General features: G+C 41.3%; 2 protein-coding genes across 2 annotated transcripts in view; both read left to right on the top strand.

Annotated features, from left to right (window-relative positions):
• The window catches only part of pemt (phosphatidylethanolamine N-methyltransferase), a 59,368-nt gene extending 47,452 nt beyond the window's left edge, over window positions 1-11,916 (top strand). The window contains exons 6-7 of the mRNA XM_073489522.1: window positions 7,689-7,763; window positions 11,666-11,916. Of these exons, the coding sequence (XP_073345623.1) occupies window positions 7,689-7,763; window positions 11,666-11,720 (130 nt within the window). The 3' untranslated portion in view covers window positions 11,721-11,916. The remainder of the gene's footprint in view (window positions 1-7,688; window positions 7,764-11,665) is intronic.
• A 10,265-nt stretch (window positions 11,917-22,181) lies between these two features.
• LOC141015809 (dexamethasone-induced Ras-related protein 1-like) lies at window positions 22,182-23,807 on the top strand. The gene is made up of 2 exons (XM_073490012.1): window positions 22,182-22,509; window positions 22,782-23,807. Exons 1-2 carry the CDS (start codon window positions 22,239-22,241, stop codon window positions 23,309-23,311), a joined length of 801 nt encoding a protein of 266 aa, XP_073346113.1. The 5' UTR covers window positions 22,182-22,238; the 3' UTR covers window positions 23,312-23,807.
• The last annotated feature ends 2,759 nt before the right edge of the window (window positions 23,808-26,566 follow it).

The following is a 26,566-nucleotide window of genomic DNA, read 5'->3' as shown; positions in this document are numbered from 1 at the left end:
TTTGACCTGATGATGGCAACGGATGATTGACATTATGAATGAAGGTGTTTTATTTGAATTGATGTCACCTCCATTGCTTTATATGTATTGTGTATTGAGCTTGCTTTCAATTGCCTTCCCTGTCTAAATTAAGGTAATATTGAATTGAGGGACAGTGAAAGTCTGCATAGACTTCCATGGCAGTGAAACTTTAGGGTGATGTGTCACCAACAGACGGACTGATATTTAGGTACCTAGAGTAGTCATTAGCATGTCTATAAAACACATTTAATTATGCACTCAGTGTTCCAGAGTTATGTTTTTGTCTACTGTTGCCTATGGATTATCATCATTAAAATGCTTCACGACCCTTTAGTTTTAATTCTTTGTCTTTGTATTTTATTTATTTTTTATTGTATGTAATGCTGTTTGTGTTATGATTTAATCTATTCTATTCCTGGTTTTATTTATGTAATCTCTTTGTAAAGCACATTTGTTGTTTTTAAATGTGCTCGAGAAAATTTTTATTTCTGTATTTCCCAAAAGTTCTCACAGCTACTCTTTTCTTCTTGAAAAGTAGGTAGGAGTTCAACACCAGAATAATATATTTTCTTGTTTTTTTTTTCTTTTCTTCTTTGAAGTATTTTTGTGTATCTAACTGCATGTCTTCACTCTCCATTTATCCAAGTTATATGTAGAATAATTGCAGCACTTACTTGCTCTTCAATCAAATGCCAACATTTGTGTAGATTTGTCTGTCATTAAGACTCACTTAGTGGAACATGCTGGTGCTGGAGCTGCTCTGATTTCTCTCTCTCACAAATATTAATCCTATAGAATTCTCATAATAAATTGGAAGCTTCCGTCCTCTCCCAGCTATACGGTAGACACAGAGAAAGTCTACGGCCGATAAGAGATCAATTTAAAACTGGGTTATTTTGGCTCTGATGCAGCCGCGCCTCTCTGTCTGCTGTCACTACTCTGTCTCCAGCATTGTCCCACCCACAGCACCATCTGATTGGTTACATGCTCTGGTTACACGCAGAGCCACGGCACAGGTAACAGCCAATCAGCAGTGAAAACTGTGGACCGGTGGGCTAACGTTACGCTAATGCTAATCAGCCTTCACCTCAACGTGCTTCCCTGCAATAAAACTGGACTGAATTGAGTTCATTAGGTTTTTACTCTCTCACTCACACACACACAGACTTCTACTATCACGGACTATTTCTATATCGATATTATCAGCAACCTTGTTTCGAGTGATTAACACGCACGTCTGGAGGGACTGCGAGGTTGCTGATAATATTGATAGGGAAATAGTCAGTGATCAAAGTAAGAAGTGTTTGTGTGTGTGTGTGAGTAAAATTCAGTTAGTTTTATTGCAGGGAAGCACGTTGAGGGGATGGCTAGAGAATAGTGTGTGTGTGTGTGTGTGTGTGTGCGTGTGTGCGTGTGTGTGTGTGTGTGTGTGTGTGTGTGTGTGTGTAAGCCACATGAGAAGCTGCAGAAACTGACAGCAAAGCACCGTCTGTCTGAGAGAAAACTGTAGGGCAATAATGGCTGTTTAACTACCAAGTTATTTTACTTTACCTTTTTTTGTGTTGATTGAGAGATCCCAAGCAGCAGAAAATGACATATTGTTAGATGAAGTGTGTCCTGAAGCTGTCTTTGACAGTTTCTTGTAGAGAGGAGCAGGATGTTGCTGTTCAAGACTTAAGACATAATGTAACTGCATCAAGGCCAATATTTTCCCTTTTACTGCAAATGAATATCGCTCCAAATATCGGTTATCGGCCTCCTTGACTACTAATAATCGGTATCGGTATCGGCCCTGAAAAAAACATATCGGTCTATCTCTATTATATTCCCTTCTATTCATGCTGGTAGGTGCGTAAGCGGATGGTCAAAGCTAGAACAAGCTACATAGCAGTGTCTCATTGTGGTTTCCATCCCTTTCACCAAACCAACCCCATTCCCTTCCTCCCAGTCAGTCAACATCATCCAAAAGCAAACTTTTCACCACTTTTCGCCTCATGTTAAACTAGATTTTTCTTTTTCATACCCTCCACAACCTTGTTTCCAGCTCAAACTCACTGTAAGCTACCTGCACAGTATCAAATTGCAGACAGACATAGTTAGTAATTAAAACAGTGGGGCACTTAGCTGCCAAACAACCAGACAATTCGCTCAGGAGTTGGTGGAGACTCCACTGAGAAAACAGTTAAAATAAGAGTGAACATTGGGCTTCTACTTGCCAGGGCTTCTACACAGGTACAAACTCAGTCCCTCTGATCACTCTGTGTTTGTGCGTATTTGTGTGTGTGTATGTGCGTGTGTGTTGACTATCACTTTTCCCAGAGAGCAGGTCAAGTATCATCAGAGTCTTGATTTGAAAGTGACTCATAGCACGCTCGGCACTTAATGCACATGCAAAACAGCCTGCAGCTTGTCAATGATGAATAGTGTGGGTGTATACGTGTTTACAGTACGTGTGAGGTACAAAGAGGGTATGAGTTTGAATACAAGTTTCAGGTGTCATTCAAATTTTGACAGCACCTGATTGACCCAGATTTGGTCAGTGGAAATCTGCCTCAGATTGAGGCACCTAACTGAATTTCTTCAGACGGTGCGGTCATTTTTGGATTAATCAGTAAACGTTGGTCTTTTATTGACTTTTTGTGATCACGTTATCATCTTACATTACACTGATGCCGAAACTTGTACCCAATCTTATGTGTTACAGACTCATACACCAAATCAATCAATTATTTAGTTTTAAACTGACAATAAGCAATTTTTTTTTTGTCTCCATCTGCGCAGTGACCTTGTCCACATACTTAGTTTCAACGCTGCCAGCATATGAGCTTCTGCTGCCAGGTCCATACAGACAGCAAAAACGGAAACACACAGACTCAGGCTGCATATTCATGTGCAGAGACACAGATTTCCATACAGATTTACACGACAGCATGCACGAGCTAGACCGATGCACCGAATAGAATAATACTGTTCCATAATAAGCATTCATTATTCAGATGCTCATTGACTCAAACTGACAGCAGGTCTATCTTAGGATCATATGATTATGAGCTTGATCATCATCTTATCATATAACAAGTCATGTTAAAGTGAAATTTCAAAAATTCCCCCTTAACCACAGCATTAAATGTAAACCAAAGGTCTAATAAACTGTGCGAAACGATGAGTCATGAATTATTGTTCACAAATGCTCTGCTTCTTTTTCCCATAGCTGCCAAAGTCTCTAGATCTGCCAAAAAAGAAAAGAGAAAACTGGCGCTCCCTTCTACTTCAGGGAGGCTCTGTGTTACTTGAATAAATTCTTTTATTTGGTACAAGCAAATCAGCCAATGGTCTGATCAATTTGTTATATGGGTCAGAGGCAGATGGCAATTACCACACAACGTCTACTGACTCATTCATTGTGCCAGATTTGTGTCGCAGTCAGTGTGTCTCACTGAAGCAAGAGTTGTGTGTCAACTTTAGAGACGATGATGGCCATGAATTGAATGTAGTTAGTCAACTGACACAGAAACCTAAAGTCAGTAGAGAACTGCTGAAAAACTCAACAGTTTTGTTCTCCAACTTTGTTGTTATCGACATACAGTAGACTTTGTACTTAAAGGGATGTGAAAGTCAAATGTCACAGGTATAGATGTATTGGAGTAATGGATAAGACTGCAATGGCTACTTTCCAGTACAACCTATGGAAAAGTACACAATAGTGCTGCTATAAATGTCTTACAGGGGTGGAATAGAAAAATGGGCCAAATATGAAATACCTAAAAATGTTCCAGGGGTCTCAAAACACAATAGTAACTCTCAGGTGTGGTGTCAGAAATTGTTGACTTGAGCTGTAAAAAGAAGTCCTTTTTGATTCTAAGCTCCTGGTGTGTGCCCATGCTACAGTCCCATTTTCTGTCACACCTGCAATCTTCAGAGGTCAAAAGCAGTTAAATGAATTGAAAGAAGACATTTTGAGAAAACCAAGGGTAGTTCCGAACCTTGCATCACTTCACATGTCCTGACCTGGTTTACGGTCCTCCAGAGAGAAAAGCAAAATAATGGCTCAGCATTCCAAGGGCAACATAAAGCCAGTGTGTGTTTAAAGCTAGGCTTAAGATGATCATCATCAATTGCAGATGACAAACAAAAAAGTCAGTTTGGAATCTGTTCATCCAAGTGATGTCTGGACCAGACTAACATAGTCCAGACTCAAATCTAACGTCTATCTCTTCAAGTCAAATTCTGTAAAGACTTTTGTGTTCCCCAGAGGATGAATCCTAATGACTTTAGTGATCACCGGACTTTTAATTTAGGTCCATCAGCACGTCAATGTTTTCACTTATCCAGTGAAGTATCTCAAATGATGGATTTTTTTTACAGACATTCATGCTCCCCAGAAGGTGAACCCTATTGACTTGAGCAACCCCATGACTTGTCCTCGATTTTATTATCACCATTTGCCTGACATGTGGTTTTGAGGAAAATGCCTCAACAACTATTGGATGGACTTACATTGCATTTGATACAGATATTCAAAGTCCCCATGGATGAATTGTAATAACGTTGGTGATCTGGGTGACCTGCAAAACTAATGGCATTGCCATAAGCCATACAGAAAAGATGTACTTTAGACCGAAAAGAAGTGTCCCTCAACATTTACATTTCATGTCGCACACCTGGGGTATTTTGTTATGTCGCGGAAACCATAATATGTAACTAAACAAGCTGGCTTGAGAATAGTGTCTGGTTGCTATGGAGATGACTGAAACCTTTTGCAAAAGCATTAATTGAAAACGTGTGGCTCCTTTAATATCCATCGAGTGACACCCATCCAATGTTTTGTTGATTACTGGTCATACTGGTCTAATTAAAGTACTAGACAATTTGAATATTGATCGGATTATGAAACTGAACAACAAGCGGATCACCAGCATTGTTGAAATTCATCCTGATGGGGAAATGAATGTCAGTATAAAATCTCTATACAAGCCATCCAATGGTTGTGGAGTCCATGGGCGTAGAAAGCATTTAAAATGTGGGTGGGACAGTCTAACAAGGTTCTGGGGGTATCCCCTAGAAACTATTTAACAGAGGATATGCCATTTTCTGTATTCTGGTTGCTTTTAACGCTTTTAACACTTTTATCTGGACACATTAGCAGGAGAAAAATTATGGATACATTTATAATTTCATTCAGACACATATTTGAAGATATTAAAAAGCTAAAAGTATAGAAATTTATTTGATGACTAATTTATAACAGCTTTGTGGCACAGGACCGGCCCCTAACAGAGAACTAAAAAGTCAAATGAAATATCTTTATAAAGATGACATGATTAATCACTAACTATGACTTAAGGGGGTTGGTGCTTTTGCTGTTCTTTATTGAATACATTTCATAGCCTGACACAATTGTCAGGTCCCCTTATCTGTCAGCCGCCTGGTTGCAAGGCAGCAGTGAAAACACGGTATGGATTTTTATTGATATGGGAATTTTCCCAATAAGAAAGGTACCATGAATTTCTGTACCAACTTTTATCACACTACATCAAATAATTGTTGAGCTCTTACATTCTAAACCAAAGTGATGGGCTGACAGAGCTGCCGACAAATTATGCTGCCCATTGAACCATGCTACTAGTGAGCGAAAAGCTTTTTTCAACACATTACTCAGAACATCTTCTTTATCTCTGAATGTGTGCTGTTCCAAAACTTAAAGGAACTTGGGGCAGGATGAAGAAATAAGACTCAATAGTGACACAACGACCGTTGTGGCCGTTAGGGTAACTGCAGCCATCAGCCAAGCTGGTGCGGGAGCGCGCATGAACTCTTCACAGCAGTGCAGCTGATGCCTTATCCCCTACACACATGAAGCAGCCGGCTCCCTGTGTGTAGCGACACACAAGCGCGGCAATTTACCGTTACGGTTGATGCTGTCTGACAGGCACAGGCGACGGCATAGTGAGGGACAGAAATATCGTCTCTGATACGGGATTGCTGTGTGTAAGCGGCTAATGTTGCTACACAGACACAAACAAACCGTTAGCCTGTGGCTACATCCAGCTGCTAACGTCACCTCCCGGATAACAGGTTGGGCTTTCGGTCCCATATATAAAGGGACATATTTCTAACTATTCGGTTTCAGACTAAAGGACCATGGAAAATGCACAGTCTGTAACTATTCAGTGTTACACAGCGGTGGACTAAGTTACATGTTAGCAGCTAACACTACTTTGCACGTTAGGTCACTCCGAGTCCTCGTGATCTCATATGATTTTCAAATCAAGCTCTAAACATGACCTGTAATGTTTTCTTACCTGGTTACTAGGAAATGAGCCATGTCAGCATCTGTTCTCAGTCCCAATTCAAGTTGAAGCTGCCTCCATGAGTTCAGGTGCCAGCCCGCTTTGCTCGTAATTTCGTTTGGACTCATGACATACCGCTGATAAAACCTTCGTTTTCTTCTTAGTATGACTTTTAAGTGGACTTTGTGTGGTGGTGGGTCGTTTGCTGGCCGTAGCAGAATCCATTACTACCCAAACACTAGTTTGGGTCCACCGCGCTTGTCTTCTTCCCGTATCCAAGGACGCGCATTCAGCGTCATCGGACGTCACGTCCGCAAGACTGCGCGGGAAATTCGGACCACGAATTGCAGTACATTATGCAGCACACAGCCTGTTCAAGGCAATGAAGAGATACGTGGGTGGGCTCATTCTTTTTGGTTTTGAACGCTTCATCACCCATTAACATTAAAAAACTTCACAAATCCTGCCCCAAGTTCCTTTAATGTTCTCTAAATATTATTGTTGTTGCTGTCGAACAGAAAAGAAATTCAAAATTGGAATAATTAACAATAGTATTCTTTGTATCCTTTCATCTCGTCATTATATATTTTTCCAAGTGGCCTTTTAAAAAGGACCAGAAATGAACTAAATTAGACTGGACTAGAGTTTTGTCTATATCTGTGTGCCTCCGTTACTTACTGCTAAGTAGGTCATGGTGAACAGTTTTATAAGCCTCATCAGCAATTCAGCTTTAACTGGCCCCACACTGTGTTGTTGTTCTGATTGATGTCATTATGCTTCTTTCTTTGCTTTAATGACAATGTGGGCATTGATAAACTTCAATAGGTGGTATGGTAGAAATGAAATCATTTCCTGGGAGCATTCAAACAAGTGGCAGTCGAGGTATCAAAAAGGTGTAAACATTGAAAATGTGATATGTGCCTCAGTGATTTCAGATAATACCTTTTTATTACCTACACTATGGTTCCACATGCGAATGCTTTCAGTCCGCCGTTCATATTCTTCCTTTTCACTCATACCTTTTCATTGAAAAAATAATCAGTATGCCACTTTCTGATCAGGTGTATGTAGGTCAGTGTGTTGTGTGCGGGTTTATTTCTCCTTGCAAGGTTGAACTACAGCATAAACAATGTTTTAAACTTATTTAAAAAATGTGTAAAATATAGTTGATTTATTGATTTACAGGCACATCTTTAAAAAATTCAGTTTCACTCCTCATTGGTTGTTTTGGGATTTTTTAATATTAATTCATTCTCAAGTTCTGCTGTCTTTGTTCTGTTTGAGATTGATGACCTGAAGTGGCTACTCTACTGAGAATGCCACGCACAATATACTGTATAACCTCTTTCTCGCTCTTCTCTCCTTCGCTGTCTTCAGTGGTGCCAGTCCTGTTGGTCTCGTCCTGACTGCCATAGTAGCCGTGGCTTACAAGGTGGCGATAAGATATGAAGGGTAAGTCTTTCTTCATCTTACATTTGGCAAATCACTTGTGTATAGGGGGGGAATGCAGTCCAATATGCATTGAGGACACAGTGGAATTTGATCATTTGGGCACGGTCAGACATGGTCATGGATATAGTATGAAACTATATATACATATATATTTATACATATATATATAAATTTAACATTTAACATTACTTAGTAGTGGAAGAGGTCCGGTTCATCCGGAGAGTGAACCTCAATCAGGTTGGCAACCTCTGGCAACAAGTTATTTTAAAGTTCATCCTGTCTACAGAATTGTTGACTGTTGGCTTCCGTTTTTTGGGCTTGCTGCAATTCTAATTTGGCAGACAGGGCTACCTGGGTAGGAAACTGATGTACTATTCCACTCCCACCCCTCTTCCTCCTCTCTTGTGTTTTCATCTCCAGCTATTGAGCACAACATTCATTAGTTCCGCCTAGGGGTGTGCGATATGACGATATTAGATCGTGAAGGATTAGAGTGTGTAGACGATCTGCCAAAGTGCAGAGATCGTAGGGATCGTCTAGGGCACAGTCTATAAATTGCAGTTCTATACTGATGCACCGACGCACCAAACGTATTACGTCGTCAACCTGACCGACCAATCATAGCGAATTACGGGCAGTGACGCGCCTTCTTACCGGCCTCCTTGTTTATGTGTGTAGCGGTAGCCGCATGCAGAGCCATGGCTGAAAGCCAAACGGAGGAGTTGGTCGCTTTTAAAAAAAAACAAAAAAACAGCGTTTCACCATCTCTCATCTCTGCCAGCTAGCCCCTCCACCTGCCGCCTCTCTCGGGTGCGCATGCACGCACGCACACACACACACGGGCGCATGGATAGGTCGCGCTTGGCCGCTAATAAACCGTAAATTGCGCTAATTGTACAGTGTTCAAATTACCGCGAACCCCCCACCCCCCCCATCGGATAGTCCGACCACTGACGGACCCTTTTCAATAAGCTATTTAGTGTTTTGATATACTTAAATCCTGTTAAAATGACTGTGTTGAATAAAACAAACAGTAATGTCTTCATTGATATTTTACTTTCATGTTTATTGAAAGCTACCTTTTATGTTGCAAGAGTGCACTTTATCAGTGTTGTTGTTTACCTTTTAGTATGTTTATGTTGTTTGCACATGTTGGCAAAACTGCAACTATTTAAATTAAAATCTGTTCAGAAAGGTTCTTTGGCCTAAATTGTCTGTTTTTCTTTTTTTGATTTAAGATCGTGATAAAATCGAAATCGTGATTTTATTTTTAATAAATCGTGATATGATATTTTTGCCATATCGCCCACCCCTAGTTCCGCCATAAGCTGAGATATACAGAAAGAGAAGGATCAGAAGAGGTGGACGTATCTTTTTTTTCTTATTTTCCTGCTTCAAAAGCCTTGTCGCTGAATCCTTTCTTCCTCGCGTCCTCCTCCTCCTGCTCGTCCACAGCATTTACGAGATAAGACCTAAAAAACAGTTATGAGTGACCTACTTCTGGACATCTGTCCGCACAGACAACTGTGCAGAAATACACACACCCACATACACACGGAAATGCACAAACATGCTATGACTGCATAAGCTAGTCACAAATGAGGCAGAGCTCTGTGTGGAAGCAGCTGCTGTGTGCCCCCGCTCATTAAACCTTGTGTGTGTGTGTGTGTGTGTGTGTGTGTGTGTGTGTGTGTGTGTGGGGGGTGGGGGGGGTGGGGGGGGGGCAGGTGTATAGGTGTTAATGTTAATTAACCTGAATCCTTTGCATTACATGAGTGGTTAACCTGACACATAATAGCTGCTTATGATTAAACAGTGATATACAGTTAATTAAAACATCATATTGTCACTATTGCTATACTTAGGACCCCACAAAAGGCTTCACCTGGATTGGAGCAGCAAGAAAAATGAAAATGTCAGGTTGACTAGGTCACAACTGACTGACCTACATTTATCCTATACATAAACCTGACCGCAGACACATACACTCACCATAATACAGAGTCAGAAGCATAATTAGTGACCAATCCAAATATGAATCTCATTACATCTTTGTCCACTTCCTACCTCGTCAAGCCCCTGAAGGTTATTTTTCTTTTTTTATTCATATCTTCTCGCCCATATTTGTGCTACATACATAAGTCTTTCAGTGTTCAGTGTTCTTTCAGAATGGCCTCAATCGTGAATGAAATGAAAGTCACGTTACACTTGAAAAGGAAAAGGGAGGTTAGCCTTGGCAGGGTCGGAAGTCTGCTTCTCTGCAGATTTCACACATGCTGTGAATGAAAGCACAGGTGCACATGTCGCTGTGTCAATTTCCGGCAGTGTCAATCCACAATTGTGTCATTTAGCCCAGAATTGGGGGAAAAGGCAGGAGCCAGATTTTACCAAACACTGTTACTGGGATAAGATTCATATGCTATATTTGTCTTTTGCTTTTGGCTTTGATTCTGAATGATCTCAAAACTGCGAGGAAAGCAAGGTGTCTGGTAGAACATTACCTCATACAGTGATCTGAATCGAAAAAGGCACCAGTGGGATAGATCACACTGAGTGGAAATAGTGAGTGAGTGAGTTCACACTATACCTCTCAGCTTTCTTGCTCTCTGATAGATACAAATGAAGATGTAGTGGTGAAGGCTGGTGCCAGATAGTATGAAAGCTCTTGAAGAAACTTAATGGCTGCAAACATTTTGGTGCCTTAGTTTTGACTTCCACTAGTGCCCTTGTGAGAGTAGATCTATTCATAGACGTATCACTTAATTATATTTATTTTCCACTTCTGGTCTGCACCTTGTTATCAACAAAACATACTAAATGAATGTGTTAACTGCAAACCAGAGTCTTAGTCGAGCTTTAAATGTCTGTGTGTACTGTACAAAGCCAGATTTGTACAAAGCCAGATTGTAAAGCAGGTCTAGGAGCTATATAAATACTATGAAAGTATTAAAATGCTCAATCCACACAGCCGATATTCAGAGTAGACTCTGCTCGGGCCTGTGAGAGCTGACCAATCAGAATTTTCGAGAGGCGGGCCTTGACGAGCTAAAACAAAGCGTGAAAAGAGGTGCTGCAGCAAAGGACAGTGTGAGAAAAATAATGTGTTTCTTAATAACTGAAGCATATAAAAAAGTTCTAGTAGACGCCCAAAACTAAAGTATAATAGAGAACCTTTAAAAATATTTGGGATGTGATATGTGGAACATAAGAAACTTCAGACATTATCCAGAGTTCTGATTGCGTGTGCAGGAGAGACTCATGGAGGGGTCTCTTCCCTGCCAACTGCACCTTTTCATTTATTTTCCATGGAGGTCTCTGGCTAGCATGTTAGCAAATAGCTTGCCAGCTACAGAAGTTAATCAACTACTTTTAAAAATGTTTTTCTCCCATTTGGCCCCTCCTATACCTTAAAAAGATAGAATACACTTGTGACGACACACTCCGATCAGGACACCACAGGCTTGGCAGAGCTGTCAAGATACAGTATTCCCACAAAATATAGCAAAAGCTTGCCTGCATCCTTCATTCTCCTTCACACTCTTCAAATGTGTCTAGTGATTCAGTGTTTCTGTGTCATCGATCTCTGGCTTGCTCTCGGCCTCCTGTCGAGTTGTTTCTCTCACATATTAGGGCTTTTTTTTTTTCAAATTCCCACAATTACACACAAGGACCAGAGCTGTTGTTCTCTGGTCCAGCTGTAAGTTGATTTGGGTGTCAGTGGTGTAAAACTTGTGTGTGCATTCATGTGCAACAGGGTGGAGGAATATGTGCAGACACAAGACATCTTCCTATTATTCACGGTTCAACACACACACACACACAGCGTTCCAGGCGCAGAGTGGTACGGCGTTCTTGCCTCTGATTTATTATCCCATTATATGTTTGTTCTGCTGTATTTACAGACCATTCACTGGACTGATCTATCAGCAGAGGAGTCAGCGCCGCAAGCATGAATAATCACCTCCTTCCCAGGCGCTTCCTGCTCCTGGTTTGGCCGAGGATTCCCATCCTGTCACGAGGACAGAGTGACTGAACGACAGACTTACCATCAGCCCCAATCATTAATCCACCTCCAGTGTGGATTCAATGGCAACAATCAAACTGCAACAAGTGTTCCATTTTTGATTTTGGCAACATGCTTATGACATCAACCACTAACCATGCCAGTATGTGATGCTTCCAGTCAGGATGCTTTCTATTGCTCCTCACGTTTAAGCTCGATGTTATATGACATGTGCTTAATTGCTTTCTTGTTGAGGATTCAATGAGAACGTTGATACCACTGTCACGTCTGTGAGTCAAGTATGGAGGTGGAGCCAGGTGGTGATGCAGCCTCCATAAAGTTGACAGGCATCCGCCACAAATGCCGCACAGAACTACTGGGCAGAATGGCATTCATCAAGATTACAGTTTCCAGTCAAGTTAATTACCTCCTGGAACTAGATCCATACTTAACGCATTGACATGAGAGTGCTATCAGTCTTCTCATCTAACTCGCAAGAAAGCAAATGAGCTTATCTCCCAAAATGCCTAATTATTCCTTTAAAGCTGTATTAGGTTGTACGAGCAGTAAAAACATGCTCACCACTCCCAACAACCTAAAGTTTGATTTATGGTTTGGCGCTCAACACCTCAGAGTGTTACGCAACAGAATCCTGTTCCTGTCGGGCGAGCAGCATTCGCCATGGTAACCATACACTATCCCCCAGCCGCTGTGACTACCCAGCCACATCGCACAACGAATGATGATATCCCCGGCATAACAGAACTCTCCAGGTGAGCAACATGAAAGGAACATGTTGAGCAATAATTTTATTCTATTGAATAAAAAAAATGAAAAAGAAACAAAAAACTTTAATAATGAAAAGCTCAATCCAGACAAAAACCCAAACACACTGACTAAAAACACAGGGAAATATTCAAAGACAGGAACTGTGAAGCAAAATATGACACATGGAGGAAAGTCTCTTTCAGCATAAAAGACAAAACAATCAAAATAAAACCCAAGACCATGGCACACTTCTCTCGAGCGACACTGAGTAAAAGAGTTGACCACCCTGTCATAAATCAGACTTAATTCTTAAGACGATCTACCTTCCAAATTCATGTTAGGTACTGCCACAGGAGGGAAATTTTAGCGCAGGGTAGAGTCAAAGATACAGAGCCAAATACAAACTACACACTTTTCCAGAGAAAGCCTGACTCACCAGTTCTGGTGGTTTAGTTCCGCCTCAAGACAAGAAGAAGTAGAAATCCAATAAGTACATAGTTCATGAATGTAACGTGTTTTTTTTTACACTTCACGTAAAACATTCAAAAGTGAAATGTAAATATTTCCAGGAGAGGTTTTAAAGGAAATGTTTGGTTTTGTCATAGCAGGTAAAACACAGGTGTAGCTAATGACATTATCGATGGCTTTGTTCCATTTAGATGCACCATTGTCACCATGCACAGTACCTCCATCTGTAACTGACACACCTGCGTGGAATGAAGTCATTATTGATGTTCAACATGGCACCTGTGTTTGACAAGTCTCACTGTCCACTGTGGAAAAAGTCCTATTATATTGATGACCCAGTGATGTTAATGACTTGTGAGATGTTGATACCATTACATATTATTCCTTTTGTTATAGGTGTTTCTTTTCAAATGCATTACTGTGTCAACACAAACAGTTTTTTGACCTGCAGGCACTGTGTTATTCTTGAAGTAAAATGGTGCAAATTGCTCCATTTCGAGGTATTAGTAAGATAATAGCAAATACTTAAAACACAAGGCGACAGCTAGCGTATTGTTTCATCACTGCCATGAGTTCTCAATTAATCTAAAATGCTACAATTCCTTGAAAAACCCTACATGATGACTACATTTAAGGAAATGCTGGGCTAGATGTGATGGAACTTAAATAGATAGCTTTCAACACTGCCATTATCGTAACAACAGATTTCATGTAATACACAGTTATTCAGTGTTCTACAGGTTTTTGATGTTATCTGAAATGTGTCCCTTTTCAAATGTCAGAGGAACTACACCAGTAACGGCTTTTTACTGTACCTATGCAAACATTTCCAACCTGCCTGGCGACGTGATCCATGTTAGTGGGATATTTTATGTAATAAAGAAAGTGACTCAGGGTTTGGAGCACTGCTGTCTATGTTTTTGCCGCCTGAAGACATCAAGACTGCTAATGGATGCAATTAAGTCTGTACTTTTGCATGTCTACCTCTCACAGGCAGGTGTGGGCCGGGAATGATCAAAGTGCTACTTATGTGTTTGATTGCAGCAAGCTGTCCTAATGCAGCTCCTGTGAGAAATGAGACATTTGGCTCGTTTATAACTGAGTAGCTTCTACATACGTAAGTAGTCTCCTGTATTCTCACATTTATGTTATAATGCAGAGAAAGTGGGTCTGCTACTTAACCTTTCATTTTGGCTACATATTAAACTTTGTCCAACATGCCCTCATGCCCAAATAACTCAATAGGTTGAATGCCAATTACTCACAAAACATATATGACCGTTCCCACAAAAGCATGAAAACTATGACATATGATCATTTGAGAGTAGCCCACCAGCAGCAGTTAAAATTGTCCTTTGTCATCACAAGGTTAAAGTTGTGAAAGGGTTGCAGTTTGGTAGTTTTAAGAACAAAACTAAATGGTGAGGTCCCAACCACCGTCTCCATCCTCCTCCTTGGATGGACTTTGACAGTCTTCGACTATGACACCAAACCAATCACCAGAATAGATGATGGCAATGTATGAGCAAACCAAAGGTATGTTGAAACTTAACAATTGTTTATGTTGCAGCTTTATGTTTCTTTAGGTTAAATTTCCTATATTATGTTGTGGCAACACTGTGCTTATGGTTTGGTGAGGTTAAGGCACTAAAACCACGTGGTAATGGTTAGAAAAGATCATGTTTTAGCTTAAAGTACCTGTTTTGGAAGCCACAAACACAGCTGGAGATGTCCCAAGGTCTCATCAATAACACCTGCTTTTGTTGCCACAAACATGGCCGAAGTCCCGACTTCTGGTCAAAAATATCTGTATTGTCGCCACAAACAAGGCTGTAAATTGTCCTGAGGTTTCCTAAAAAATAAGCAGTGGTATCACGCTTAGAAATGTTGACGCGCAGTCTTGAACTGCGGTCACTGACTTGGCAGCCTTCTGGCCTGTGACTCAAACACCATCCCCTCCACCTCCTGATATGAAAGTCATGTCATGAACCTCTAATGTGAATGTGATATGTTTTGTAGAATGATTTTACCCTGGCAACTGGGATGACATCACCTGATTGCCTCCTTTGCTTTCCTCTTAATTACTATTGCCACTAGAGGTTGCCTCTTTACAATAGATGTAAATATTGGTCATACTAAGCTATTTGCACAGACAACCTACCTTCCTTTTTTTTTAATTAGCTAGCTTGTCTTTCATATTTAGACTTCTTTGACATAAACATACAGTTGAAAATCATTCAATGCTCAATCATAATGTAACGGCAGCAATGTTTCTAAACTACCTCAAACATATTTGGCATTTCTCTACTTGACGTTTCTTATTACTTATCCGCTAGCATATACGCTGTCACTGATACAGTATATACATGGTTCATTTGTATCTTTGTCAACTAGTTTGTCTAAGGTCTAAACTTGACTTTTAATCCTAAGTGGTACACCATTATTCATTATTCTAGAAAAAAACACTCATGCACTGTATACACTTTATAATCGCTCTTGTCTATATTTCTTTATTAACCACATTGGGTCTGTGACATCCTTTGTCTGGTCTGAATGCAGTTCGGCTGAACAGAGGGCTAATGTGACTACCTGAAGCAGAATACCAAAAAGGAAATTGCAAAAGATGCAAAGAATTTTCTTTGGTGACATATGGTGTAGTAACTACTAGTAAGTATGAAAGTAATATACCTGTTACGGCCACAACCAAAACAAACAGTTGGCTCTACCTTGTGACCAGCAACATATTAGAACAGGCCATACCTGAGAGCGAGTTTGCAAAATAAATAATTTATGCATAATACCCAAAACTAACCAAAACTATGGGAGAATGGAGACCTGGCCAACATGAACAAAAGGATGGGGGACGTCTGTGGGCCTTAGGAACCAGAGTTTCTCTCCCTAAACTAAAGGGAAATAAACACATAAGCTAAGCCAACAAATAAGGTCAAGAAAACAGGACTACCAGGCCTCTATCCCGGAAAAGGGAAAACAAAAAACAGAACTCAAAGTGGGTCGCAGATGCTTTGCCTGGAGAAAGAGAGTGCCGTCTCATCCAGTCTCCCTTAAATGTGGGCTGGACCACCCATCAATCAGCCCAACAGGTAACCTGAGATGAGAAAAAACACAGGAGCAGGGGAAACGCTGGCAATACCAAGTATCACACTTATTTGGTAATATCATAAACATTTTAAAATGAATGAAGACAATGAATGTCCAGCTTTTGGAGCAATGTCAATATAGCACTTTGCATGTCTACTTTTTGTCTTGTTCCACTTTTCCTCCTAAATTAAGCACCAGACATGGCCAATCATGTCAAATGAAGCCTGAGTGAGCATGAAGACTAGTAATTCCAGCGAGTGGCCTCCAACAACCCTCTCATCTTTTTCCTGCAGCGAGCAGAAAATAGAACCAGAGAAACTCAGCTGGCCTCGAAACATGCTTTGACCTCCTGATTGATTTGGCAGACGGTACAAGATCGCTTAGTGAATCAAGAATACTTGATTAATCTTATGTTGTGAGTTCTTGGATGCAGCATACAATGACATATGAGAGTGGAGTATTAGTATTTTTATTTTCTTTGTGAAGACAAGAGAAGGGGAAGTCAACAAAGAAAAGAGCATCACCAGGACAACACAAGGTCTGGGCAAGAAAGACGTAAAAGTGGAACTGTTAAAACTGTAAGGGGTGACTCACTGGTAGTACTGGACATTCTTGAAAATAAAAATAAATTTCATTTGTGTAGCACCTTGAGAGAGACAGTTTACTCACACAAGTAAACACAACTAACACAAGAACAGAAAATAATAGTCGGAATGTTTGCTAGGAGTAACAGAATTACTTAAGACCATAGGCCTTGGTGAGCAGGTAGTTTTTCAAAGAGTGGAGGCTGCACACTCGAGGCTCTGTCCCCAAATGCCCACAGGCTTGTGTCGTGGGGGGTGAGAGGACCAATGGGTGTCCAGGACGGGGTATAAGTGTGCAGGGGGTCTGATAGGTACTGGTGTGGAGGAGCATGGAGGCATTTGTAAGTGAGGAGGTTGATGTTATAGGAGATACAGGAATTAACTAGGAGCCAGTGAAGTAGGGTAGAGGTGCTGTGCTGCCACGGTTTTTATCAGCACCAACTCTGATTCTGAAGGAGAGACTGAAGTAAAATACATAAAAAGTAACCCCTTTTTCATTATCATTGACCACCATGCTGATTTCTATTTTTTCCTGGAGAGTTTTTGCCATTGAACGTGACACAATAGGAAAAAGACAGGAAGGTAAAATGGCAATAAACCATATTAACATGACGGCCATGTGGAAAGCTTGAATGCTGGGATAATGTTATGCTGCTGTGTTCCAGCTTGCAGGTTGTATAAACAGAAGCAATCTGACAAATTGTTATCATTCCACCATTTCCCAATTAATGTGCAACTGAAAAGATGGTGGATATTGACAATCTGGAGGAATGTCAGGCCATGCTTCAAAGTAAAACAACAAATTTGATAACCCATTAGCTAAGGTTAGCATTCAACCAATCGCTAGCTAACGCTACCTTTCGATTACATCAAATGCGTCCATGATCTGTGCTGGAATTTTAGAATGCATTTAGTGAAATGATGAGGATTTGTCAGATTCCTCACGTCTACATAACTTGCAACCTGGAACACCGCAGTACGACATTTGAGCTTTCCCAGCCTGAGAGTGATGTCAGAGGAAAATGGCTACCACATGGCTATGGTCTATTTTTTAGAGGGTTTGTCTGCGTTTTAAAAACCCTCATGTACACGCGGCTTCTGGTATTCATGCTAAGGTAAGCTATAATAACTTCCTGACAGCACAGCTAACGCACAGACATGAGAATGATATCACTTGTGCAGTTTGGTCTCAGATCACCAAATCCATTTGAACCACTTTAAGTACCACGGATGAACTTTATTTTTATATCAATAGTTTTATTAAACTCTTCAGTCCTTTGAGTTGATCGATACAGTTACATTTTTTAATCTGCCTTATAATTGTCTCTTGCGTCTTCTAAACTGGGTCATCTGTCTCTCACACCTCTCCTCATGTTTCTTCTTTTCCTGTTTTTTATAACAAGCAGAAAAAAGTTTCGATGTATGCTCACAGTTCCTTCACAACTTTCCATTTTCTGCATTTTTGTTCCCGCCCTTTGTCAGAAAACTTGTGTTTTGTGATACTAGATACTAAAGTAGGTCAGAGCACCTGAAACAACCTTGGATACTTTTTTTTCCCACTTTCTCTGCAGTCCATCTCAAAAAATCACTGTACTTTCGGAGAACTTCTGTTCATCACATTCCACTCGTCCTTGTACCACATATGCCTGAAGAAAAAAAGAAGCTGTCCATTCAGAATATTTTCAGCCATCTGGCTTTACTTTGGATTCAGGTGCACTCACAGCGCTGTCATAGATAATAAAGGTAGTGTTACAAAAACACCAGCTGCAGCATACAGAAGTAGCCTAGTTAGCGATCCAAGATTTACAAAGTGCTTTCTGAAATCATGCTGCACTTGTCTTTATGGAATAATTAAGTTGTTCTTCGTTTTCAGCAGTTAAAAATTCAGGTCAAGTAATCAGCTGGATCAGTGATGGACTGAAGCAACAGTCTCATCTGTACATCTATCCCCTTTAGTGGCTGTCAGTTAGTGACCTAATTATAATAAGGTAACACTTGGGTATTCGCATGTTAAGTCCAGAGAAAGTGTATTCACAGCCCAAGCAACAAAACATTTAACATCACCCCCCTTCTTCAGATATGCAAATAATAAATAATAACCAACCCCTGGCTTGAAATCCTGGTTGTGTCACTATAAACGCGGCTGGAAATTGTCCCAGATGTTGAAATGCCGTCTAGAACAGTGGTCTCTGGCTTGACAACTGTCTCGCCTAGCTGTCACACCATCACCCAGCTGACATGAAAGGCAGCACATAATGTAAACGTCATATGATATGATACTTTCTTCCAGTGACGGGGCTGGATCGTCTCATCTAGCTCTCCACCAGAGAGTGCTTTAAGACAGATATCAGGTTGACACAGCACCAAAATCCAAAGAGTAGCAATGACGTACGTGTTTGAAGGCTATAAAGTGTGTACATATGATAAATTTGCCTCCTGGTTGGATCTGCACAGCAAAGTTTATTTCAGTTAAGGTAGACACATTAGACCACCACTTTGTGTTAATGCATTCAGATGTGACTATGACTATCTGTAGAGGTGGACAGCTGTCAACTTTAACGCATCTGAATGCAGTGAACTGCAGATGCAATTGAAGCATTTTTGCTCTCTCTGATTACAGTCCATTCATGCGGTAGATTGAGAGTGGGTGTAAACTGTGGAGATTTTTTTTTCATGTCAGTATGAAGGGCTGACCTCACAAACTGCATTTCCATGCCTGATCTGTATCTCTAACTGTCTTTTATGAGCTGCCTGGCAGAAGTCGTATTTGCTTTTCCACTCTCCTCTGCATTTCTGCCGTGCTACAGTACATCGGCCCTTCCTTGTAGGGTTATTATCTATCAGACAGCCAAACATGACCACTGTTTTCACACAGTTGCCTCTACCTCATTATTACTGCTCAAACAGGGTAGAAAGAAAAAAAAAAGATTTTTGTAGAGACTGAACGAGCTGATTGTTCGTTCGTTCCTAGACTGATCAGTGATTTGTCCTTTTTGCCTCCCCTAACACTGACACCTCTTCATTGCATCTATTTGTTTCTGACCTGCAATGAACACCTCAGCCATATTGTTTTGTTTTTATGAACTGTACATGCCGAGGGGTTACACTGGGTAACACACTGGTGAAAGCGCCTATTCCAGCACACAAAAACATCATTATTTCTCTGCAGCTGCCCCAAGACACACACTTACTTGCAAGACACTGAGTCGTGACTGATAACAACATCATACTCACAGAGGTAGCCGGGTCATGGGTCACAAAGACTCAGTATGGCTTTTGTTCTGCAGAGATCTTGTTCATGTGGGTCAGAAAACTCAATAAAAAATATATATTAAAGTTAAGAAAGGCTGAGCAATATTGTCCACTGACCGTGTGACGCACACTCTGTAGTTGGTTAACCCGATATGACACTGACACGGACAATACGCTTACTGATTATCCCATAGTTAAAAGGCTCTGGGGCCAGTCACACTTCATAGGGGAGTTTTCTTTGGTGGGAACAGGAGTGGAACGCTGGTAGCAGTTCAATCTGCTCAGTCAGCACAGTTTGGACTCAAAAATGGGAATTTTGTAGATGTCGATGATTTTCTGGCCATGCCATACAACATGTCCCTGTGCCTAAATGACTGAACAGGTCGATTAATGGCTCACAAAACGGTATGCATGACCAATGGAGAATCCCAAGGACGCACGAACCAGACCTTCGTCGTCACATAGTTAATGGGTGCAAAAAAATACTCGGTTAGGTGTGGTTTGGAATAAAATAAGTAAGCTATTATATTTTTATATTACACATTATGTTCAAGTACAGCTAGCTTTTGTCATCTTGTGTCTGCACTACTACAACTCCAGACCTGCCAACCTGTGCGCATTTTGCATAGGAGGTATGCATTTTGACATGAGAGTATGCTGGTAGGTTTTGTCACTGTAAAGTACATAAAAAAACTGGTGGTGCCTTGTGAATATCACCCATTGTGCAGCTGTATTCAGGTCTAATAGCAAGAGGTGCCGGCAATACGCTAATAAGCATGTGGCCTGCAGAAATTCAAAAGATGGAGAAGCAGAGTTCAACCAGTCATACCATTTGCCTCCACCTGCACACAAAACAAGTGTTTGCAAGCGAGGATGATTGACAAAATGTGTACTGTAATTTCAAGAGACAAGCTTGGATCCACAAATCAGCAACGCTCTTGACCATGATTTTATCCTCCTCACTCCAGCTGGCTGTTTCCTCAAGTGGAGACTGTTCTTAGAACTCGTTTGTAAGGGTAAAATGCAGACTATAAGTCGCTCTGTGCTAAAGAGACTGCCAAATGAACGGAGTATGAACTCATTTCATCCATTTCTCTTGGTTTGGCCTTCATTGTAACTTTGATTAAACTGCATCAGTCACATTTTCATTATTTGGTGCCACCGAGCTAGAAAGCCATTCTCCGCACATGACTTAATGAGCCGTACTAAAGCAGGAAAAGTTCATTTGTTAAATAAACGGTGTCCTCGTGCCTCCAGTTTAACCCAGTAACTGCCTTCTCCCATCAAGTTTACAGAAACTCCATTTAATTTTATGAAGCATTACTGAAAACAAACCAAACACACACACACACACCTACACAACCTTTGCCACTGTAAGGTTTCACAGGGAAGTCATGCCATTCATCTGGATGAAACTGTACCCTGAGTGCCCCCCTTTGGTCACTTCGGTGACTGCAGCATCTCGGCCCTCAGCCATGCTGTAGAAGCTGCTGCAGCCTCCTTCTGCCAGGTGACATGAATGAGTAGCTGCAGCAGTTACTGAGGTTATGAATGAATACATTAATGAATACAGCTGTGCACTTCAACATCAGGCTACAGTCTTTTATCCACTACTTTGGTCTACAAAAATATGCTCAGTATTGTTATATTGCTTCTTTATTGACTTTTTAGCTTTAGTAAACATGAGGATAAATTGATGAAATGACTGGTTGTTGGGAACCAAACATAACACTTGTCACACTTCAGTGAGGATGAGAAGCTGAACTGTCTTGTAACATATTTGCTCAGTCAAGAAGAATTCACATCCGCTGCAAAGGTTTGATATTTGAAGAAAATGTCCAAAGTCCATCCTGATTTGCAACACAATGTACCAAACCGGGTTAAATGCCGGAAGAAGTGCGAATTATTAACTTGCTCTGTGGAAGTTATTATTTGGCTGTTACGCACAGCGCCAGTCGCCCTGTCCCCTCGTCTTCATGTTATGTGCACTAATTGTTCACAGGCTCTGTATGTCACTATTTCCCAGCGCTCACTTGATCTTGTCTTCGCTAGAAATGACAGACTGACGCACCAGTGAGAGTTTGGTCCGATTTTCCTTGGGCTCAATGGAGCGCACGGCTCCTGCTCACTGAGCTGTGACGTCCACGGGAGGCGGAGTCCACCGCGCGCTTAAATACAGGGCTGCAGTTCGGATTTCAGACAGAAACTCACAGCAGAGCAAGCTACGGCATCTTTACGCACCAAAGGCTGCTCAGCTGCATTTTACGCACTCGCACTTAGTCCACGAACCAGCGTACAACCATGATTAAGAAAATGTCGCCCTCCGAGAGCGATTATGACATCCCAGCGAAGAACTGCTACAGAATGGTGATTTTGGGATCCACAAAAGTCGGGAAAACGGCCATCGTGTCCCGGTTCCTGAACGGGAGGTTTGACGACCAGTACACGCCGACCATCGAGGACTTTCACAGGAAACTGTACAGCATCAAGGGAGACGTTTACCAGCTAGACATACTGGATACATCAGGGAACCACCCATTCCCCGCCATGAGGAGACTGTCCATACTGACAGGTACTTATCCACATCTGTGTCCTTATGTTTTAAGACAAGTTACAATTAATCAGAAAGCAATTTTAAAAATGCAAAAGTGCATTTTGAGTGGTACAAATATGAGATCCCCGTGCGCCCTGAGCGCACCGTGCGCCCTGAGCGCACGGCTGCAGCGGGCAACAGTATATGATAGCATTAAAACACATAGGTCGCATATGTGAGACTTTGCATGCATCGAAAGCAGTCCAATCTAACCAAAGCATCCTTCTCTCCCTATCTCTCTCTATCTCCAGGTGACGTGTTCATCCTCGTCTTCAGCCTGGACAACCGCGACTCCTTCCAGGAGGTGCAGCGGCTCAAGCGGCAAATCTTCGAGACCAAGTCGTGTCTGAAAAACAAGATCAAAGAGAACATCGACGTGCCTCTGGTCATCTGCGGGAACAAGGGCGACCGAGAGTTTTACCGGGAGGTGCAGCAGGAGGAGATCGAGCAGCTGGTGGCCGGGGACGAGAAGTGCGCGTACTTCGAGATCTCCGCCAAGCGCAACGAGAACGTGGATAAGATGTTTCAGACTCTGTTCACCTTGGCCAAACTGCCTCACGAAATGAGCCCCGACCTTCACCGGAAAGTGTCCGTGCAGTACTGCGACATGCTGCACAGAAAGTCTCTGAAAAACAAGAAGATGAAGGACATTGGGGAAGCGTACGGCGTGGTCACTCCGTGCGCCCGGAGACCCAGCGTGCACAGCGACCTCATGTACATAAAGGAGAAGGCGATAGGAGGCGGCCAGGGTAAAGACAAAGAGAGATGCGTGATCAGTTAAACAGACCGTGAGGCGCGAACTCAACACAAATCTTTGGAAGGAGACTGAGCCTAGTGCTTCAGCTTTGAGAGGCGACATGTGCGGCCGGCTGCGCTCAAGGCGTGTGGAGACGCCGGGCAGCCGCCGCCGCCGCCGCGCTCTGACGCAGCGCCGTCTCCAAAGGACACTGACTGGACACGCGAGTCCGCTCAAAGCGCCAAACACAAAAACAAAAACAACAAAAACACAAAACTCACAAAAAAAACAAAACAAAAAATGAAACATTACCCACGAGACATGTGAGAATGTTAGCTTGTCCTGTCAATCAGAGCCCGATGTGTGGCTTCATACCTTGTGAGACTCGTGTGTCGTTGATGTCATGCCTTTAACGGATGTCAGAGGGGAGAGAAAAGAGACTCTTGGATCAGGAGGTGCAAAGATGGAGGGAAAAACAATGTTGTTTACATCGTATCATAGATTTGATAACGGCTAAGCAGCTACACTTGAATGTTTTGTTGCAACCTGAACTATTTTTTATTGTGAATGTATATTTATTGTCAATGTCAGTTTTGCAGAGAAGTCAAACAAAATATGAAAATGCAATAAAAAACATAAACTAAAATATATTTTACGTTGTTTCTATTCTATTCTACTGTTGAACTTTTTACGCACCACACCTGCTGTTCACTTCATCTGTATCTAAAAGTCCCATGCAGTGAACACACACTGACGACTGCTGCCAGGTTATAACTCCTTAGGCACCCCGCATTGTGCATTTTTGCAGAATAAGCATCAGCGGGCCAAAATAGTCGGGATGCACTATATGTATTGGATCGAAAAATGATTGGCATAATTGAGAAAATGCATATTATCGGCTATGTATTGGCATTGGTGAAATTCTAACTAATAAATAGAGCCAACAATAAGAAGTCACATTTCTTTCATACACTTAAAGGGGCACTATGTTATTTTGGAGAAGAAATTCAAAGTCCAAATTTTCATATTTACAATATTAATGAGGTAATAATACAAACTCAGACATACTTATCTTTTCCATAACTGATAAACAAGCTGTTCTCAGAGGAAAATAAGGTCCCCAGAACACTGTTTGAAGCTAGAAAGGTGGCAGGGTCCACCAAATATAAAAGATTAAGATTTCTTCCCCAAAACCACATAGTGCTCCTTTAACAAGCACACAATGTACAAAGTCTGTAGTAGTAGGTGGCTGTTTGCGACTGGGTTCACTAATAAACAAAGGAGAAGGAGAAAATTTGGAGCTTAGAAACTTCTTTTTGAAATACAAACGTGAAATTATGAGTTATATTATTGGCAGGGGGCATCAGTTTGTGTTAAAAAGTGGTGGGAACATAAAGGCTTCAACATATGAAATTTTAGGCACTATAACGGGGAGATTGGATGTGGTAGATAATTACGTTATGGACACGTAACATTACATATGCAGTTTTTGCAGTATGTAGTATGCTGATCACATCTATTATCCAATAACAGTATTAATGCACATGTTGTAGGCGGTGGCTTAGCCTTATTTTAGGCTACTGTACATGTCAGGTCCTCTGTTAAACGTTTGTCATATTTCGCACCAGAGTCAGCAGCAGTCAGTTTCAACTGCAGGTGCTAATGGAGAGCAAAGCATTAGTTCTAATTTGTTGGTGCGAGCTATACGAGACATCTGTCAGCATTCATACCTATCAGTAATCTCGAAAAAACAAAAAAGTCTCAATTGTGCAGCTCAACTGCAGAACATAAGAAGAACAGAGAAGCTTTCAGCCAGCACAAGTCTCAATTATCCCTAGTACAATGAAGATCTGTATGTGGCACCTGGATCCAAACAGAAATAATGTTCATCAAGTAAAGAAATTTTAGCACTTTGTGTTGAAAAGTGGTGGGGACAGCCTAATATACAGCAACGCAAACAGCATAATGTCCAAGAGGAAAAAAGGGAGGAGCAAATCGGTCCATTGAATGCGTTACATTCTGATTTCACAGTGTGTGTGATATGTTGATCATATCTATTAATAACGAATATCAACAGTTTTCCTACACATGTTATAGACTGTTGCTTAGCTTATAGTGTGCTGTAATTATTAGCTGCTAGGTTAAAATCTCTGGCATAATTTCGTACCAGAATCAGCAGCAGCCGGTTTCTTTTCTTGGCGCAAGCAGCATTTTAACATATTATGGTTTTATAAAGTGGTGGGGTCGTGTCCCAAGCATCTCCAGTGTATACAACACCTGTGCTTTCATGGTTGTCTGAAGGGGATTGGAAATCAAGCCCACATTACCATTATACTGGTATTATCAGATGTTTAAAGTCAGACCTGTTTGACTCCATATAAAAGGTAAAATTAACAAAAACCTAGACCATAATCGATGAAATATGCCATTGTCCTCCACCTTTTTACTTTCTCTCTGACTGGAGAAGTGCCCTCGAGCACGAAAATTAACTGCGAATTGAGAGTACGTGCGAGTACTCACAAGCACATGCATGTTTTATTCTTAATAAAAGCAGGTGATGAGCTGTTACATCACCCAGTAGATGTTTGTAGCATGAATTGGCACATTCTACCCCTTTAGCACTGAAATTATCACCCTGATCCTTGAGGTCACTCATGCATTTTCATTACAGGCTGTAAAAACAACAACAGGAGAATTATTCCACCCTGCAGCTGCAGACGGAGCACACAGTTTGTTCTCACCGTGGTTTTAATTTGACATTATTCGCATCTGTTTCAACATTTTCCCCCGAGATGAACCAGAAACACAGCGTCCAGTACTTCTTCCTCTTTCTCTCTCTGACGTGCCGGCTCCTCACTATCAGCAATAATGCCGTAAACTGTATCCTGCAATTAACACACACACACACATACACACAAAGAGCATCCTGCCTTACCCATGCGTGTGTGGAAGAGAAAAGTGCGTAAGGAGTCAGGGACACACAGCAGTGTACTGTAACACTGCCCTCCTAATCAGTAACACCATGTGCTCTCCTCCTTTTTGCATTCATAATAAAGAGGAATACATAATTATGGTGTTTATTAATATGCATCACTGTTTTAGCTGAAGGGTAATATGTGTTTTTCTCATTATGAAACTTTTATGTTGATCGTTAACCGGAGGGACAACAGCAACAACTTTGCCTGACTCTCAAATAAAGTACACAATCATTTTTATTAAGAGCATGATGGTTTCTTTATTACCATCAAACTCCCATATGGCAAAAGCATCAACATTTGTACCAGCGTCATAGCGGCAGGG

Source organism: Pagrus major, chromosome 20, assembly GCF_040436345.1.
Source record: "Pagrus major chromosome 20, Pma_NU_1.0".
In the NCBI taxonomy this organism is placed as follows: domain Eukaryota; kingdom Metazoa; phylum Chordata; class Actinopteri; order Spariformes; family Sparidae; genus Pagrus; species Pagrus major.
This window is presented reverse-complemented; position numbering and strand designations above follow the sequence as displayed.

What these genes read in the sequence shown, in the direction of transcription:
- LOC141015809 (XM_073490012.1), top strand. Translation starts at nt 22,239, where the DNA reads ATGATTAAGAAAATGTCGCCCTCCGAGAGCGATTATGACATCCCAGCG. An exon ending in GAGACTGTCCATACTGACAG is followed by an intron (nt 22,510 to 22,781) that starts GTACTTATCCAC and finishes CTCTATCTCCAG; the next exon opens with GTGACGTGTTCATCCTCGTC.